This window comes from Chrysemys picta, chromosome 9, assembly GCF_011386835.1.
Source record: "Chrysemys picta bellii isolate R12L10 chromosome 9, ASM1138683v2, whole genome shotgun sequence".
Classification (NCBI taxonomy): domain Eukaryota; kingdom Metazoa; phylum Chordata; order Testudines; family Emydidae; genus Chrysemys; species Chrysemys picta.
In genome coordinates this window covers 54,178,142-54,198,370 of record NC_088799.1, presented here as the reverse complement: position 1 = coordinate 54,198,370, position 20,229 = coordinate 54,178,142, and the positions used below count along the sequence as shown (strand labels likewise).

General features: G+C 48.8%; 1 protein-coding gene across 1 annotated transcript in view; it reads right to left on the bottom strand.

The window, feature by feature from the left end:
- Positions 1–2,933: 2,933 nt before the first annotated feature.
- The window catches only part of RAB6B (RAB6B, member RAS oncogene family), a 146,223-nt gene continuing 128,927 nt past the window's right edge, over positions 2,934–20,229 (bottom strand). The window contains exon 8 of the mRNA XM_005303633.5: positions 2,934–6,177. Coding sequence (XP_005303690.1) covers positions 6,113–6,177 — 65 coding nt within the window. The 3' untranslated portion in view covers positions 2,934–6,112. The remainder of the gene's footprint in view (positions 6,178–20,229) is intronic.

Genomic DNA, 20,229 nt, shown 5'->3' with positions numbered 1-20,229 from the left:
CCCAGCTATCCTCTGCCAGTCTTCTTGTTTTTAAATATCTAGTCACCCTCATATATGTCCATCTTGGGTAGTCCCAGAACATTGGTGAGAAAGTATTGTCTTATTTTAAAGTGATATGAGTTTGTAAGGAAAACTAGGCTCTCCAGAGAAATTCTGTTAACTACCATATCCCTTTAACAGATTTTTGAGAAGGAAACAGCCACCTAATTCCACTGGCACCTCTAATAGAATAAGTTATTTAACAGATCTCAGTCTGCTGTTGGCTTTCCCCACTAAAAGCATGGGGGACTACTCTAGGGTATATCTGCAGTTCTGGGATTTTGTGTTCCCATTGAACTCTTATGTAGGACACAATGTTTGGAACATTGCATTAATTAATCTGGTATGGACTCACCTAGCTTCAGTCTTATCTGCCTGAACACCTGCAGTTTGTTACCGTGGCCCCCTGCTCTTCTATTGTTACATGTATGGTTTCAAAGATGTCCCGGGGGAGAGTTTGGTTTCTGCTTTAGTCTAGATTTACATGCACCTTTGTATCAATAAGTTATTGGTGATGGCCACCAATGGTCTCTGGTGTCAGATGTACACAAAAGCTTTCTAGTTCTGGCACAGATGGAGACAGAATGAGGTTTGTATCAATCAAAACCATTGGGCCTCCAAACTTATTTGCATATTTCCCATAAGTTGATTGCAAAAGTGAGTATAAACATCACCCAGTCCAATATCACCACTGGGAAGCCACTTCCCCTAGGATTAATCTCTAGCCCCATGCACATGAATGCTAGACTCCTACCCCATGCTCCCCACTCACACATCCCATCTCCAAACATGGTTCCCAAGCCCCTAAACTACCATGTCCCCATATACCTAAAAACTAACATTTATGTGTATCTTATTATAACATTTGACATTAAGCTTTTCAATTGAATTCTTCTTCCCCCTCTGTGCTGTCTCTTTTCTTTAGTCTAGTTTGTCTGTGCATTGAGAACATTTCAATTATCTTTTTTCTCTGCCCATTTTCCTCTCCTCCATCCAACTATCTCTCTCTGGCATTTCTAATGCACCCAGGGCATCTCTCCAGGCTTCTCTTCTATCTGATTCACCCTGTCTTCACCTCCTTATTAGTCATCTCCCTATCTTCCCCATCTATATTTTCTCACATTCCTTCCTGGTACATTGATCTCAGTTTCTTTTTCTCTCTCCCTTCTTTCTTAACCTTTTCTCTCCCTCTCAGCTCTTCTTTCCCCTTTCCCGTTCTTTCCCGGTGTTCTCAGCTTCCTCCATCATTCTTTTCTCTCTCATATTGCTCCCCTTTGAGATGCCAGGGGCCTGTTTTCTCCTCTGGGAGAAGGGGGATCCAGTAATTTTTTCCTGTCTTCTGGAGTGGAGAGTCTGTTCTGTTTTTCCTTTCCCTTCTGAGATCCATTAGGGGCCTGTCCTTCTCCGGTAGGGGCTGTTCCGACTCCCTCACATTAGCTCCACATTCTCCTTCATCCCTGAGATGGGGATGAGGTGTCTGTCTGAGAGCTGCAGGAAGGACAGGCCTCGCAGTAGGTCTTCTGTTTTTTGTTAGAGTATCCCTAGTGCCACACAGACATCCAGCAGCCCTGCAGGAGACAGCAACCCATTGTGCCTATTGCTAACACTCACTGCTGTGGAACTGGCAGCTGCTCATTGTCTTGGCATAGTTTTCATTCCGATACTACGACTCTGAATGAAGACTGACAAGGAAGAACTGTTCTTGATGGGTTCCTCCAACGCAGTGTTCATCTAGCCACCCCAGTTGCTTCTTCTGAGGGCGATTCCATTTCTCCTGCTTCCAAAGCTAATATTCTCGGAGCCATCACTGCCCTGGCCTTTCTTCAGAAGTCTACATTAGTTATACTGAAAATATGTCAAAGCACAATAACCTCTCCAGCACGCTTTCACCTCTTGACACTGAGATGAATAGCAAGTCGCTAGTTAGACTTAGACAACCTTTTAAAATGATTTGGTTAGCATTGATGTTTCTCTAACTTTTTTCCATTTCATCTGGTTTTATCATTTGCAAAGTGCTCTCTGGTGTTCCCGTGAAGTATGCTAGAGAAGTAAAATTGGAGGGAGTCTTACTGGTAACTGTTTAAATCAATTATGCCCCAGGGATTTTCCATACCATAGGGTCCATGTCCTTCTGCCCTTGTACGGTTCCACATGACTGGCTCTTGTGCATCCAATGACAAGTCAGCTCAGAAAGCATCATCCCCAGCAAAGGGCTAAGTCAAGGTTCCGTTCCAGTCTTCTGAATGAAATTTAACCACACTGCATTCCAGACAGTGCGGGAGACAAACAGGAGTGGAAAGTACAGTGATGACAATGTAGCAAATAAAGAGATTTGGTTATTAACACAATGAATGGAACACAGTATGAGGCTGGAAAAAATTAAAGTCTACATGACATGAGAGCCTATACAAGTGATGTGACCGGGGGGGAAAGAGAGGGAGCAGAGAGAGTTGGAAAACTGCCTTATAGCCAAGCAGAACTGATTACTAATGCAACGAGGGAGGAGGTAAAGGAAATTCTAAATACCTCATATTCAGGTCTGGCTGCAGGTCACATTGAGACAAGCGACTCTTATACTGAAGCTTGGCAATCACTTCTCTAAGGCTACTGATGCGGGGAAAAGAAAAAGGCTAAAGGTTCTCCAGATTGTGTGTGCACATGTGTGTGTGTGTGTGTGGGGGGGAGGTTTATTTTTCTACAGTAATATTGCACAAGGAAAGCTACTTCATAAAGCAAAAATCAGTACATTCATTAAGTTCACACAGTATCTTGTCACTCAGGCCAAGTACTGTACTAAAGATAAGACAATACACTGCAACCCGAGTGACACTGAATTGGTTTAAGTTGCTGTGAGGTAACAGGCAATCTTTCGACAACCACCATTGTTCTGTGTGTGTGTGTGTGTGTGTGTGTGTTTACACTGAGTGTGCATCTGCACAACTCCCATATACAGATGTAGTGGATGTGGAGCTGTTTCCATGTGCATTTTTTTCTCGCCTAACGCACATCTATGTGTTATTTTATTGATGAGATGACAAATCACAAGTTATTTGACAATAACAAGAACTTCTTATTCCCATACATTTCATTTTCCACAACTGTTGTCTAAAGCAGTTGCATGTCATAACAACAGCGGGTGAAACAAAAACTCTATACGGCGTGGGTGGGTGTGTACGTATGTGTGTGCATGCGCCTGTGTGTGAGCGAATGGATGCTTTACATATATATGTAAAATGTGTGTACACAATACAAAAATTACATCCATGTTACCAAAACAGTCTTCCCTTTTTAGAAGCCAAGACCTCCCTCCACCCTCCCCGATTCATCAGCCACTTGCTTTTCTTTACTCATACAGAAAATGTTCCGTAATAAAGAGCAACCATCATGTATGGGCCAGTCAGCTGAAAAGTGTGGTGGCCCCACTGGACAAACTTTATGATTTTCCAGTGATCTACATGATTTTGCTCCTGATCTACAGGAGTGGCCAAACTTTGGCCACCATTTTGGAGCTGGAAGAGTGGGTGGCCACTTAGTGCTCAATCCCCATTGAAAGTCAAACACATCTGAATATTGCTCAGGCTCAGACAGGAGCTTTCCAACAGGAACAGGATTTTTTTTATAAGGATACCAACTGTTTGCAGGCACTTACTCCTATTCCAGGGCGAATGCAAAATGGTGGCCACTGTTAACCATGGGGAATGGAATTCCATGGGCCAACCATACTTTTTAAGTGATAGTAATGTAGTTTTTCCATATAATCACTATAGTATGTGTGTGTCTCTTATACTATACCCATGAGGGAAAAAAAACACCAGTACATTATACTTCAAGAACTATGCCATACAACATTAGCAACTAAAAATTCTTAAAAACATTGATTGCTATATCCGTAGTTCTGCACATACCCCCTATGGGATGGTATAATACTGTGTAATGCATGACAGTGAGACTTGCACGTATTGAACACTCTGTCTCACCATCTGGAAGTTGGGTAGTCACCCCTAAAACATGAGATAAGAAGTGCATTACATCGCCCCCATCATACATTTCCCCCTCTGTTTATTTCTCTCTAAATCAGGGTGGGAAAACTTTTTGTCCTGAAGGCCACATCAGGGAATAGCAATTGTATGGCGGGCCATGAATGTTCACAGAATTGGGGTGTGGGAGGGGGTGCAGGCTCTGGAGTGGGGCCGGGGATGAGGAGTTTGGGGTGTGAAAGGAGACTAGAGGAGCTCGGGTTGTTTAGTCTGTCCAAACGAAGGCTGAGGGGGGATATGATTGCTCTCTTTAAATATATCAGAGGGATAAATACCAGGGAGGGAGAGGAACTATTCCAGCTCAGTACTAATGTGGACACGAGAACGAATGGATATAAACTGGCCGTGGGGAAGTTTAGGCTTGAAATAAGATGAAGGTTTCTGACCGTCAGAGGGGTGAAATATTGGAACAGCCTTCCGAGGGAAACGGTGGGGGCGAAGGACCTGTCTGGTTTCAAGATTAAGTTAGATAAGTTTATGGAGGGAATGGTTTAATGGAAAAACATGATTTTAGCCAAAGGAATACCGTGCCATGGCAGGTAAATAGTATAATGGCTAACGAGGGTCAGGCTGGAGACTCTTGCCTACGTGCTCGGGGTTTTACTGATCGCCATATTTGGGGTCGGGAAGGAATTTTCCTCCAGGGTAGATTGGCAGAGGCCCTGGAGGTTTTTCGCCTTCCTCCGCAGCATGGGGCAGGGATCGCTAGCAGGAGGGTTCTCTGCCAATTGAAGTCACTAAGCCACAGGATTTGGGGACTTCAACAGCAGAGTCAAGGGAAAGGGTAGGGACGGCTTTGTGGCCTGCAACATGCAGGGGGTCAGACCAGATGATCATAATGGTCCCTTCTGACCTTAAAGTCTATGAGTCTATGAGTCTATGAGTGTAGGAGGGTGCTCTGGGCTGGGACTGAGGGGTTTAGAGACCGGGAGGGGGATCAGGGCTGGGGGAGGGGGTTGAGGCATGGGGAGAGGCTCAAAGGTGCAGGCTCCGAGTGCGCTTACCTCAAGCGGCTCCTGGAAGCAGCGGCATGTCCCTTCTCTGGCTCTTACGCAGAGGTGCTGCCAGGTGGCTCTGAAGGCTGCCCCATCCACAGGCACCGCCCCTGCAGTTCCAATTGGAGCACAGGAGGGGGCCACTGGAGCACAGAGGAGCCGGAGTGGGGCCATGCCATGGCTTCCGGGAGCCGTGTGGTGCAGGCCCCGGCCGGAGCAGGGCCAAACCACGTGGTGCAGCCCCGACCCTGTGCCCCGGCTGGAGTACTGGAGCAGGGCTGAGCCGCATGGTATTGTCCCCGACCCAGCGCCCCGGCCAGAGTGGAGATGAGCCGTGTGATGCGGCCCCGACCCAGCGCCCTGGTCGGAGCGGGGCCAAGCTGCATGGTACGGCTTGCGGACCGGCTTAAAACGGCTCATGGGCCAGATCCGGCCTGCGGGCCGTAGTTTTCCCACCCCTGCTCTAAATCTAGATATGGCGATATGGAGATATAGTTAGAGCTATCACATCACACACTTATTTTGTATATTTGCAGCATGATTTGTTCTACTGTCAAATCTTTTACTGTACAGTTAATGTTTTGTTTAACCAATCAGGGACTAGTTTTCTACTAGCGATGTCCTATGTCGGATGCTGAAACTAACCAGACTGTAGTATTCTGGGGAGTTTTTCTGTAACTTTACAAATATACAAAAACAAAAGACCAACCTCCTTCCAAAAAAACCAAAGTCACTACTTTTCATCTGGCAAAAAGTTGTATACACATGATTTAAACTTTCCTTTTTAAATGTTGAACTGTTTTTGGCAATTTTAATAAAGTACAATATATTACAACCAAACCAAAAAAATAGTAAGTTTCCGTAACAGCTGTTAAGAGTGACGTGATCTGAATATTCCCACCCACCCGTCCCCAGAGACAGAGAGAAAAAAAATCCTCCCCCATCTGATAACTCAATTTGTTTCTTTAGGAAGCTAACCAATAGGAAGCAACACAACAAGCGTGTGGTATCAAATGAAGCTGACCAATCCTGCGCTCTGTATTAGCAAGAACACCCGCCTTCACTGGCTGGAGGATCCTGTGGTTTGTCCAACTTGATGTCAATCACTGATGGAGGAAAGGAAGGTTAAGGAAGATGATATCGTTATTTAAGGTAAACCTGTGTATTCTGGGTGCTGGGGTAGTTACCGCTGCTTAATTTCTGCCAGGTGGTAATTAATTTTAGTGTGCATGGAAGTGATATACTGACTGGCAGCAAGCACAGTGCAGATTGGTGCTGTGTATATCCATCCTAAGCCATCTCTACGGCACTTCTGCTCCACATAGAGGACCCCTAAAATTTCTGCCAAGGCACTTCCATCCACCCTTGTAGTGTCCCCTGCTTTGGTCTGGGCAGAGATTGCCAAGTGTGCTAAGTTGGGCAGGGGAGTTAGCAGACAAATATCCTCTAAGACAAAAGCACCAAACTCAAATCACATGGGACCAAAATCTGCAACTGAACTTACGTCTCCAAAGGAGACAGCAGGTAATTAGTTCACCCAGACGCCCACTTTGAAGCAGACCAAGTGGTTCTTTCTTTCTCTCACGGCACACATAGACTGCCAGCAGCATTGATGGAATGTGCTCTCTCTCTCTCTCTCTCTCTCTCTCTCTCTCTCTCTCTCTCTCATACACACACACACACACACACAAAAACCTTTAGCTGTGCATCATGTTCTCATTACTACACTGATCTGCTTATCATGCACAACCTGCATGGCCAGTAACTCGGTGGGCACATTACAGAACGGCCTGGGCTGCCTTTGAATGGCAGGTCTTAGTGGTGTATTTATCTCCAGCCCGTCCACAGATGATCTGTCCCCAGCCCGCTGGGGCACCACTTTTCCTAAATGAAGCCAGCAGGCTGGACTTCAGTTTCAGCTCTAAGCAGTGCAAATGGAGGAGGAACTTTTCAGTTACCAGAGACAAGAGGCTGTGGCAGGTGGAAAATGTTCACTGACCGAGTTTCACTGCCATTGCTGAGGGAGGGGACACCTTTGGTGCGCTCCCTGGGAATAATTAATTAGTAATTGTTTCCCATGTGATGGCTGTAGGTAACTCCTTGCCTGCACTAGCTTGAGGCTAATTAGGCCAGAGACTGAAATGGTTAAATCAATAGAACGCTCTGAAATGCAGCGGCTCTCCCACGCCTACTCAATGGTTTGTAGCACTGGATTCTTAATAGGCTCAGTCACTGGGCAGCTCCCAGTGGACCTCACATTCAGCTATTGAAGTGAGCTGGGCATGGGCATCGTGTGTTACCACGCAGCACACCCAAGTCTGAAGCCCGGATCGCTCATGTCATGTGAAGAAAGTGCCATGGTGGAGACTCTCAATCCCCTTGGATGGAAGTTCTTTGCATCACTATTATGGCAGCGCCTATTAGTTGATTTCAGTGGGAACTATTTCTCAGACAAGGCAGGGAGATGATTTTTTTAGCTGGGAGATTCTGCTGTCCCACAACAGTCCCTGGCAGCAACAGAGCAACAGAGCTGCTGCATTTCTCAGGTGCTGGGGCAAGAGTTAGATGGGGAACATGTATCCCTCCCTCTGTCTCTTTGGGTTTGTCTGGGCTGGAGCTGGAGGTGTAACTGCCAGCTCGGGCAGTCATACCCGTGATAGCTTTGATAGATTTAGTGTGCTAAAAATATCCTAGTAGCCACGGTATTGCAAGCAGTGAGCTGGTCTAGCTGTTCCGCATACAGGCCCACCTGGGATCCGAGGCATGGACCCAGGGGGCTAGCCCCTCGCACCACCATGGCCACGCTGCTATTTTAGACACAAGCTTGCTCAAAGCTAGTGTGCCTAGGTCTACCCACCTCTGGCTGCAGTGAGATGTACCTGTCCTCCAAAGGCTCTAGTGGGGAGTTCGCTACAGAAAGAAGCTGTGTGGGAAGTTTTGCAGTAGGGTACTGCCTACCCCCACCCCCACCAACTCTTTTCCTCCTAGGGAAGGTGCCAAATAAGCTATACACTTGTACACTGGCCATAAAACATGGGAGCAAAATTGCAAGTACCCCACCCTGCTCTCACGTAGCAGGACTAAAGGCTCTCGTTCTGCTGTGACAAATGTCGTGGAACTCAGGAGGCCAAACCTCTCCTGGCCCCAATGCCACATTAAAACGACACAGCAATTCCATCTGGCTGTGTGCTAAATGCAGCTGATTTAATAATTCACAGGCTTCTCCGAACAAAGAGTTGAACTGAGGTGCACATGAACAGCCACAGCCAATTCTGAGAACTGTGGCTGCCAATGCGCTCACAGATAAATACATTAAAAAATAATGAGCTGGCTGATGTGCTGCAGACAGGCAGCCCCTTCAGTGTGACAAGCCACTTGCTAGCCTGGGAATGCAGCAATGTCTCAATAGACAGGTACGTTAAGGCTCAAGGTCGATCCTGGCCTCCCGGACCCGAGTATCCCACCCTAATGGTTCCAAGAGAGGACATCAGGTTCTCATCTTGCCGGAAACTAGCTTCTTCCCTGAATCCTCCCAAGGGACTACCAGCTCATCTCATCTGACCTCTTGTACCTCACAGGCCACCAGCTCCACCAAGCACTCGCACACTAAACCCAACACCTGAAATGCGACCAAAGTATTATAGCCCCTCAGGAGCCTATACTATTACATGCCATGGGAGAAACTGGGAGGGACTGAGGTGCACCCATGCTCGAGGCCCCCTCACTGAATGATAGAATCATAGAAAATTAGGGATGGAAGAGACCTCAGGAGGTCATCTAGTCCAAAGCCCTGCTCAAAGCAGGACCAATCCCCAACTAAATCATCTCAGCCAGGGCTTTGTCAAGCCAGGCCTTAAAAACCTCTAAGGATGGAGATTCCACCACCTCCCTAGGTAACCCATTCCAGTGCTTCACCACCCTCCTAGTGAAATGGTGTTTCCTAATATCCAATCTAGACCTCCCACACTTGAGACTATTGCTCCTTGTTCTGTCATCTACCACCACTGAGAACAGCCAGCTCCCCCTTCTTTGGAACCCCCCTTCAGGTAGTTGAAGGCTGCTATCAAATCCCCCCTCACTCTTCTCTTCTGCAAACTAAATAAGACTAAATAAGCCCAGTTCCCTCAGCCTCTCCTCATAAGTCATGTGCCCTACCCCACTAATCATTTTTGTTGCCCTCTGCTGAACTTTCTCCAATTTGTCCACATTCTTTCTGTAGTGGGGAGGCCGAAAACAGGATGCAGTATTCCAGATGTGGTCCCACCAGTGCAAATAATCACTTCCCTTGATCTGCTGGCAATGCTTGTACTAATGCAGTCCAACATGCCATTAGCCTTCTTGGCAACAAGGGCTCACTGTTGACTCATATCCAGCTTCTTGTCCACTGTAACCCCCAGGTCCTTTTCTGCAGAACTGCCACTTAGCTAGTCGGTCATTGAATCATAGACTATGGAAGGGACCTCAGGAGGTCATCTAGTCCAACCCTCTGCTCAAAACAGGACCAATCCCCAACTAAATCATCCCGGCCAGGGCTTTGTTAAGCCTGACCTTAAAAACCTCTAAGGAAGGAGATTCCACCTCCCTAGGTAACCCATTCCAGTGCTTCATCACCACCAGGTAGTTGAAAACAGCTATCAAATCCCCCCTCATTCTTCTCTTCTGCAGACTAAACAAACCCAGTTCCCTCAGCCTCTCCTCATAAGTCATGTGCTCCAGACCCCTAATCATTTTTGTTGCCCTCCGCTGGACTCTTTCCAATTTTTCCACGGCCGTCTTGTAGTGTGGGGCCCAAAACTGGACGCAGTACTCCAGATGAGGCCTCAGCAATGTCGAATAGAGGGGAATGATCACGTCCCTCGATCTGCTGGCAATGCCCCTACTTATACAACGCAAAATGCGGTTAGCCTTCTTGGCAACAAGGGCACACTGTTGACTCATATCCAGCTTCTCGTCCACTGTAACCCCTAGGTCCTTTTCTACAGAACTGCTGCCTAGCCATTCGGTCCCTAGTCTGTAGCAGTGATTGGGACTCTTTGTTCCTAAGTGCAGGACTCTGCACTTGTCCTTGTTGAACCTCATCAGATTTCTTTTGGCCAAATCCTCTAATTTGTGTAGGTCCCTCTGTAGCCTATCCCTACCCTCCAGCGTATCTACCACTCCTCCCAGTTTAGTGTCATCTGCAAACTTGCTGAGGGTGCAGTCCACACCATCCTCTAGATCATTAATGAAGATATTGAACAAAACCGGCCCCAGCACAGACCCCCTGGGGCACTCTGCTTGATACCAGCTGCCAACTAGACATAGAGGAAATCACTGGATGGTGACATTGGGGAAATGCCAACTAGACACCACTGGCAGGAAAACGATTAAGTGAGAGAGACCCAGATAATCCTGGCAAGTGACTCGCACCCACATGCTATAGAGGAAGGTGGAAAACCCCCGAGGTCCATATCAATCTGACTTTGGGGAAAATTCTTTTCTCCCCCGTGAGGCTATCAGTTAGACCCTGAGCATCTGAACCAAAACCAGCCAGCCCAGCCCCTGAGTGAGAGAATGAATGTTGCCATCTCAGAGCCCTGGTACACCCCAGCCAATTTCCCATCTCCAGCCATGGCCATCACTGATGCTTCAGAGGAAGGAGATTTAAAAAAAAAAACCCTCCCAGAATATATGGGTGGGAAAAACTGCCCTCCTGACCCCTGCTCGTTGTTCCACATGGCCTGCCCCTATGCTGTTTGCTGTGTGGTGGGTTTGGGATTCCTTTGCCTTGCCCTCTCCCATGGTTTTTAATCCATTTGCCAAAATGTCTAGCTCAAGGCTCTGTTTCCTCAAAGACTTCAGGGCAGGTGACTCAGGAGGGACAAGCGCTGCGGAGAAGGGGTTAGGAGACAGGTCAGTGTCCTTGCCACCCAAGTCAGGGGGAGTTAGGTGCCTGTGAGGATCTGGTCTCTAGCAGAAGGCCCCTGAAGGGAGAGGCCCAGGCAGAGTCCAGGAGTGAATGTGGCAGATACCACTGGCTCCAAATACCCAGCACAGCACTTTTAACTGCCCACCTCCCACCCCATAGATCCGCCAATGGGCTGATAATCCATTGCGCTTGTGGAATGTTCAATACAGAAGATGCTAAGTATTATTTCCCAGCCTGCTCCATATTACAGCTGCAGCGAGAGATACCTGAGACACAGAGCCATGAAAAGCCAGAAAACTGACTACTGGGCTCTCTAGGCCAGATTGTCAAAGATTGTTAGGCACCGATGGATGCAGATGGGTGCCTAGTGGGCTATCTCATACCTAAGCAGGTTAGGTGCCTAGCTCCCATCGACTTCACCTGGAGCTGCAAGTGTTTGGCACATCCGGGAAACAAGTGAAAGTACAGTGCTAGCACTAGTGTAGACAGGGCTCCCGGCGGTCATCATTGGCCTAAGCACCATGTCCTCTAGCTCGGCTTAGAGCAGGTCTGCTCAGGCCAGTGGTGCCAATACTGGCAGTCATAGGCCCTTGTCTGCACTAGGGCCTGCAACAAACACCGAAGGGCTAGGAACCTGGGCAGAGCATTTCAAAGCTGCCTAAAGGATCTGGGTGCCCAATTCCCATGAATATTAATTGGGGTCCCTTAGTTGGCTGTGGAAATCTCAGTCTTAGGGCTCAAACTGTGGGCGGCCATGCTGCACAGTGTTGCGGGGGTGGCAGCCTCAGAGCTCTGTAGAATCCTTCACACCACTGGGATCAGGAGGGAGCACCCGGCCCGCTCCGAGGTTGCTGGGGCTCAGCTCAGCGTCGCAGCGGACAGACACCCCTAGTGCATGGCTGCAAGTGGGAAGGGATCACAGCAGGCAGCATCAAGTGGGGTGCTGGGCATAGCTGATCAGAAGAGCTGCACTACAGTGGGAATGCTAATTAGCTGCACACCTCATCACAAGAGCTCACGCCATTTCCTGGGAGGCAGCTTTTGCTCCAGCTTTTGGGACAGGAATCATTAGCCTGGGCCACTGCCTTGCGAGGAGGAACGGTCCTGCCCGGCCAGGCTCGCAGATGTCTCCTCTGGGCCAGGTGCTGGCACCTTCAGTGAAATGATGGCACAGAACAGTGTTCCTGGTGGGGCAGATGGATGGTTTTCACTGACACTGCGACAGTGTTAGGATTCCCCCTGCTGTTGAGGCCTCTGGCCTTTGTGGAATGGGAGTGTCCTTCAGCTCTGAAACTCTGCCTGGCTCCGTTGGCTGAACTGGAATTTAGGATTTTCAGAGCCTACACTGGAGTCTGCCTGGTCATGGCTGAAGGAGGCTGCAGCACTCACAGCACCGCCCAGACAACTGGCAGGCATGGTCCCAGGCGTTGGCCCCTCCTAGTGCTTTGTTGTGGGGGGTGGAGTCAGGGCCAGCTCCAGGTTTTTTGCCGCCCCAAGCGGTGGAAAAAAAAAAAAAAAAAAAGCCACGATCGCGATCGGCGGCAGCTCAGCCGCGCCACTTTCTTCTTCAGCAGCAATTTGGCGGCAGGTCCTTCCCTCCGAGAGGGACAGGGACCCTCCACCAAATTGCCGCCGAAGAGCCTGACGTGCCGCCCCTTTCCCTTGGCCGCCCCAAGCACCTGCTTGCTCAGCTGGTGCCTGGAGCCAGCCCTGGGTGGAGTCCTGGCACTATGGAGTCAGCAACTTCTGTGGGCTTCTCTTGGCCCCTATGCTGGCTGCAGCTCCACACTCCCTCTCGCCTACCTACCTATGTGCCTCCAGGCCAGTGCTTGGAGAAGAAGAAACCAGCCCCCAGCTCTGTTAATTTAAGGCAAATGCACCTGCTTAGCTCCTCCCTCAGGTGTATTTACCCCCACATGGATTTTCCATTGCCCCCCATCGCTGGCCAGGGGGACTCACTGTCACCTTCAGTGACCATGGCAACTGGGTTTGAAGAAAGGGCCCTGCCTCGTCTCCTCTCAGGGCTTTCAGCAAATCTGAGGGACAAGAGTGGCCAAAGGCTCCAGTTCCATCCCCTCTCGTAGTCTGCAGGGACACTGACTCGGTCGCCCAGCTGCCTGGCAGACCCCAGGGAAGGGTGTGGGAGAGGGAGGGTGGAATCACAGAACTGGCCATCTGCACCAGGGGCCACACGCAGGCTCTGACCTGCCCCTGAGACAACCTGAGCCTGGCACGCCTCATTGCAGATTAAGGGGCACATCCTGAAGCACAGCTCTGTCTCCTCCGTTCCCTCCCACAGCGCTGCGCTGCCATTCACCTCTGCTCTCCCCCCACCCTTGACTCTGAACTCCCCTTCCCCTCCTACCTGTCATTCTGCCCCTCACATCAGTCACTGTGCGCCTCATTGTCTCGCTGGCCAGCCTCATCCGGACCAGTCTGGAGTCCCCACCTGGAGCTGTCATACTGACTTCCAACCTGCACAGTGCCCCCGACACTGGGGAAATGATCCCCACCCAAGAACTGTGTTTGTCCTGGGTACAAGAGGGGCTGCACTCTCCAGCGTCTCTACCTCGTGAGGGCTTCATACAGAGACTGAATGCCCTTTTGGATGATGCTTTAGCCAAGCACTGCTAACCCATACAGATTTAAGTAAACACACAGATATCACAACCTCCCCGCTCCCCCACCCAGGGTGAGCCGCCCCCTTGAACTGGGAGCCATTGACATCAATGCCCCTTTGGAAGGGGGAACCCCTTGGACTTGGGGCTTAGCATTCACAGCGCACTGGGGCAGTTTAAACCCTCTCTCCTCTGCACAGGGATTGATCGGAGAGCTCAAATGGCTTCTGTACCGAACACCCCCCCTGCGGTGCACAGTAAATACCACTGAATAGCTGCCAGTGTTGTGCAAATATTAACTGGGATTGGCCCAAGGCTGTCACTCTGGTGCCTCAGATCAGGGGAAGCCTTGGTGATACCATGTGGGGACAACAGCAACTTGGCACGAGCTGTCCTCATTCAGAAAACACTCCCTCCCTGCACTGTTCACTAAGGAACTATTTGCCGCTCCCCCTCCCCCGGCCCTGGGGGAGTCATTATTGCTGTGTTTAATTTAAAAACAGGGAACTTCTCTGTAATAAATAAATCTTAATTGGAGCAGAACCATTAGCCACCCAGCTGGAGGAACCGCTACATTGATGCTTTTCTTTTTGTTCATTCAGTAATTGGAGAAAGGGAATTATGGGCTTGGTCTAATGAGATCACTGGTGTCTGCCAGAGTCTAGCAGCAGTAGAAGGGAACGTTTTCTGTCTACCTCCACACTGGGTACAGAGCAGTTTGCCCTGTAAGCCTCCTGATACCCCAAATCGGCCCTCGGATGCTCCTCCACTGGATGGCTGAGCAGTAATCCAGAAGCACAAATGACAAAGGAGCGGTTTGAGAGGGGAGCACAGGGAGACATGAGGAAATCCACCAAACGGTTCACTTTATCTTCTTTGTTATTAGCTCTTCGTGGCTGAGAACTAATGAGGGGTGAAACTCAAAAGGGATGTTTCAAATAAGCATCGGAAAGCTCATCGGCTTTCCCAATCTCATCTGAACCTTCTAGTCCACAAAGCATTGAAGATGAGCTGTACAGCAAGATTTCTGATCCTGACAAGTTTAGGCCCTGGTCCTGCAATGAGTTCTGGCTAGGCAGACCCCTAGTAACTTAACTAAGGCTCAGTGCTGGTAAGGTGATCATAGAAATGTAGCACTGGAGAGGATCTCAAGAGATCATCAAGTTCAGCCCCCTCAGCAAAGGCAAGGCCAAGTAAACCTAAATGATCTCTGAGGGCACTTGTCCAACCTGTTCTAAAACCTCCCAACGACAGGGATTCTGCAGCCCTCCCTAGGGAACCTGTTCCAGAGCTTAATTCTCCTCAGAGCTAGAAAGTTTGTCCTAGTAGCCAACCTAAATCCCTCTCGCTGCAGACTAAGCTGCTCACTTCTTGCCCTATCCTGTGTCAAGTTCAGAGCCTTTATGTGAGTCAAAAGTACCATGAAAAACAATGGTCTCCCTTCATGGTATTATGGTACTTTGATCACACTATAATAAGGGTACTGTGTGATTAAAGTGTGGCTACATTGTAGTTACAGTGTAATTCAAGGGTGATTTTTGCTTTTCAGTGTGTAATCACCACCACCATTCATATCACGAGTAGGTTAGCTACACCACTGAATTACTTATCATTACCCCTTGTGGGTATATCCAGGTATATTAACTACATCATATTCATGTTGTAATTCCTCTCAGTCATGTAGCCAACTTCCCGGTGATAGGAATCAGCGCTAATCAGAAAGCATAGCCACAGTGGCACTGCACTGTAATTGCAGTTACAGGACCCTTTGTAGCAAGTGTAAGGGGACTTCTGTCCCCTTACTAACACTCAGTGGGGGTGTTTTGGTTGGCTAGCTCCCAGCACTAAAAGGGGAAGGGTCAATGGGAAATCAGGACCCTGAGACTGATACTCCCCAGGAACAATGGGGAGAGGCCAATGCTCCAGGTCAGCCTGATTGACAGGGCGGGCAGGCTAATCAGAGAGTCAGGAGGTCGGGGGGGGGTGTCTGTCCTCCATCTAGCTGGAATTGCCTGAGTCAGACAGCGTGGGGCCAAGCTAAGGAGAGGGCAGGGGCCCAAGCTGCGCTAGGTAACAGAGCTGTGCCAGATCCAGAGGGGCTAGAACAGCAGCCCAGGAAGCAGGTCAGTGCTGGCAGCAGAGTCAAAGAAGCAGCTCACAGAGCAGACCTGTCCTGGGGGGAGAGCTGTAGCAACCAGATCCAGGGGGCCAGAGAAGCAGCCCAGGGAGCTGGAGGCAGAGCAGCAGCAGCAGCTGTGCTGAGGCAGAGTGGAGCTGGACTGAGGCAGAGTGGTGGAGCTGGAGCTGGGGCTGGAGCAGTCCGGATCTGGATGCGGTGAGCAGCTGGGGAGAGTGAGGGGGACCCTGGGCAGTGGGCCCAGCACAGGGAGATGCCCCCAGCCAAGAGGCCTGGCATGCCAGACTTGGAGGGGGATCATAACCCCGATGGGGCAAGGGCGATGCTGGGAAGAAGGGTCCTGCCACCTAGAGCCTGAGAGCGTGTGGCCACCGCCAGAGCAAGTGTCCAACCCACAGCATCCCTGAAGCACAGCCAGGGCCTGAGAAGGGGCCTGGGACTTGTGAGGAACAGACTGAACTGCCCTTACATTCCAGAGACACTGGTTGCAATGCCCTGTGCCACAGAGCGGGGTGACGTGTTTATCTTTAATCTTTCCCATTTTTTCCTTATTTTTTTTTTAATTGATTGCTGTTTAATAAATTGTATTTGCTTTGAACTGTATGTAATGATCAGTGGGTCAGGGAAGCATCGAGTGCAGAGAGAGCACCCCGGATGGGGACACTCTAGCCCCTGCCCTAAGTGACCACAACAAGGGTGGGGGTCGAGCCCCCCAAGAATCCTGAGGCCAGCCTTGTTGGGGTTATGAGGACTCTGCCATACAGGAGAGTGGAAGGAGAGCCCTCTAGGTCAGGCAGGGCTCGGGGTAAAGGAAGTGGGAGTGAGGATTCAGATCCTTTCGCTAGTCCACTTCACCGGGCTAGTGTTTAAGCCAGGAAAGTTCCCCACAATAGCTGGACCATTCCCCCGCTTACATAATTGGCATCACGAACAGGATCCTATCCACAGGGTCCACCCCATTGGTTTACTGGTTGAGTTCTGGTAGCACTGTCCAGGCTTGGTCAAGAACCCTACCATGGCTGGAATTGAAGAACTACGGACCCAGTTTGCTGAACTTCAGCGCAGATTATCAGACTAAGCTGAGGCATTACAACAAGCTAGAACAGAACAGAGAGAAGTCTTATCACTGGCTAAGGCAGTAATAGATCAACAGGGAACAGAAGCTAAGAAACCCTCTACTATTTATGTCCCATGGGAGCAGAAGTTCACAGAGTTTGGTGGCTTCCTGACAAGACCAGGAGACATTACGGTAGAGGAGCGGGTCAAGTCTGTGAAGGCGGCTCTGCGTGTGCTAAGAGTACCTGAAGAAGATTGTGTGGACTTCATAGAGGAACACCTCAAGGGCCAGGCCAAGGCCACAGTAAAGTTCATGGCAATGGCAGACAAGAAAGATGTGGAAAAGGTGTTTGAACTCCTCCTAGAAGTGTATGGAGACAAGGTACCTATTGGAACCTGACTAAAGGAGTTCTTTGAGAGAAAGCAGGAGCCTGGTGAAACTGTCTGGGCATATGCATATGACCTCCAATAGAGAATGAGCAAAATGGAGCAGCGAGACCCTCGATGAGTTCCAGACCCAGATGCAGTTTTGAAAGAGCAGTTAGTGCTGGGGCTCCAGGATGATTCCCTCTGCCGTGAAATGAAAAGAAGATTTAAGGACGAGCCCAGTAAAAAGTTCCATGAACTCATGCAGGCTGCCATTATGTGGTCAGAAGAAGAGGACGTTCCTGTGGCAGAGACAACCAACCCTAACCCCTGTCCACGAAGTAGGGGCCTAGTGAATGCAGCTGCTGGGGAAAAGGCCCTGCCCCAAACACAGCTAACATTGGAAAGCTTAAAGGTAGCTGTCCAAAAACTGAGTTCACTTTTGAAGTACAGTATAAACCTGGAAAGCAGTACATCAATGCTGACACTCTGTCTAGATTGCCTCTGGAGGAGGAATCAGAAGAGGGTGAGGATCTGGAGAAAGACAGAGCTCTGGGTATCTCCCTTCTCAGGTACTTTTGTCACTAGTCATTTTATAAAGCACATGTTCTAGGGCCTTAAACAGGAGAGGTCTGTTTGAGAAATCTGCTCACACAGCATGCCGGATGCACACCTGATGGTGCAGCTAGATACACAGGGCAACTCCTTGCTGTAGCCTGGCCCTGCACACAGGGATGTACCCATAGAAGGACAGGTGGAACTGTGGGGTTCTGCAGCTTTGGAGAAGCTGTAAATCCAGTAGGATCTCCACAGGAGCCCTGCTCGCAGTGGCTACCTGGGGGACATGCTGAATCAGTGAATACCCCAGCTGTCTTGGCCGTGCACCCCTGCTGGCAGGTGCCACCCCAGATGTCCTGGCCCTGTAGCATTAGAAAGCCTGCTTCAATCTTCCTCCCAGGCAACCAGCATCTGCCCCAGCTTCAGGTCTTACAGCTCAGCTTTCTCTGTCATTCTGCCTTTGTGCATTACTATACCAAACTCAAAGATTTCCTTTCTATTCTGCCTCTGTCGTGACATTTTGTATGAAGAATGCTGTCTGAAATTATTGTGAGGTCCTACGCAGACCAGTAAGATATGGCTGGGTGTGGCCATACAGCCTTCAATTTCCATAGATGCAATGGTGTTAGGTTGGATTTCTGCACTCTGGAGTGTCTTACACCTATGGGAGGAGAATGGCTCAGTTTGAAAACTAAAACCCCAGTTTATGGAAGAGAAATCCAGATTCTGTTGTTTCTCAAGCTTTCAAACTTTGGCGATGGCAGAGACACCACTGCATGGATGAATCGGAATGAACCTGGCTTTTGTGTTTGACTTGATACCCTAATAAACTGGGCTGGGGGTCTTCGCTGATACGTTGGTCTGACTTGTAATGCCAGAGCTCCTGCCTGTGCTTGCCAATGTGGAATAAAAAGGTGATGAAACAAAAGCAAAATCTAAAGAGTGCTAGGCATGAACTATACAGAGGCATGGAAGGATGAGATTTGTATCGGCAAACGTGGATCTCACTGTACACACACAAACCGATGAAAAAATATTTCCATCGATAATAATCGAAATGTGCAGCTAGAAAACATGAGAAAAATGTTGTTTGAGAATGTTTTACAGTTTGATTTAAGGAGCTTTACTTTGTATATTTTCCATGTGATGTTGTCAATTGTGTTTTAATGGTTATAAAGCTTTAACTTTTTGAATTTCAACATCTATTGTAATTAAATAATTATTGTCTGGCTCCCGCCATAATTTCCCAGAATCAAGAACATTTAATTAGATAAACACTGAAAAAATGCTTAACACACATGATTTTGTGCAACTGTCAAAATGTAAATAGGAAAAAATGCTAAAAAATAAACATTGATATACATCTGTCAAAATTATAAAAAAATCAAACGCCAATCCTGCCAAGCCCCACCATAAAGCACTGACCAACCCTTCGGCTCCAGACTCCAGTATAAACATGAGCCCTGTAGAACTGAAGAAAAAGAACCAGTGCATTAACGACTCTTTTTCTTCTAGCATGTCGGATGTGACTGCATAGCCACAGGGGACATGCACATACATGCCTGATGGCTTCTCTTCACTTGAGTGAGTTTGTTTGGAGGTAGGGTGACCAGACAGCAAGTGTGAAAAATCGGGATGGGGGTGGGAGGTAATAGGAGCCTATATAAGAAAAAGTCCCAAATATCGGGACTGTCCCTATAAAATCAGGACATCTGGTCACCCTATTTGGAGGACTAAGGTATTTTATTAGCTGTGCCACGCTAAGACCCTCTAACTGGCCTCTGCGTTGGGAAAGCATGGCTCATCTCCCAGCATTCTAGAAGCATCAGCCCAGACTACTGCTTCAATACTGACGTTCCATGGAATGCTCCGGTTTCCAAATGGCCTCGACACATTCCCATGGGGTATTAAAGGGTCACAAGTATCTCCATTATTGATGTCCTTAGCTAGGAGCAGAAATAATGTCCCTTAGACAATGCTATTCTCTGTTTGGAGTAGTGCTTGAGTCTTAGCAGAGAAGTGCCGGAATGGCACTGGTGTCTCATTCCTCAGTGCTGGAGGTACCGGAATGCGGTTCTGGCTCCCCAAAGAAGTCCTGGAACAGTATTCCAGCATAATTTGGGCCCTGGCTTGGCTGCAGGACTAAGGTTACTGGGACATCATGTTATCAGAGCAGAATTAGGAGTAACATCGCTTGGGCATTGGAACCTCAGGCTGTGCTGACTGGCGCTGCTCTTTGGAGCAGGTCTGGTGTGTAAACAGAGCCTAGCATGCAGTAGGTACTACTGAAATACTGATACACTAATAACAGAGCAATACTTCAACTGGTTTTACCTGCATTTGCTTGGCATAAGGAGCAAGATTTCGAGCTTTGGCACTTTCTGGTGGCTTGGAGGAAAAAACTGGGGTATCAATTTTAAGTCCCAAGTGTGGCTCTCATGCACCCACAAGTGCCAGGGCTGTGTAATGACTGTGCAACCCAATGCAGGGGCCATGCTGTACTAAACAATGGTTC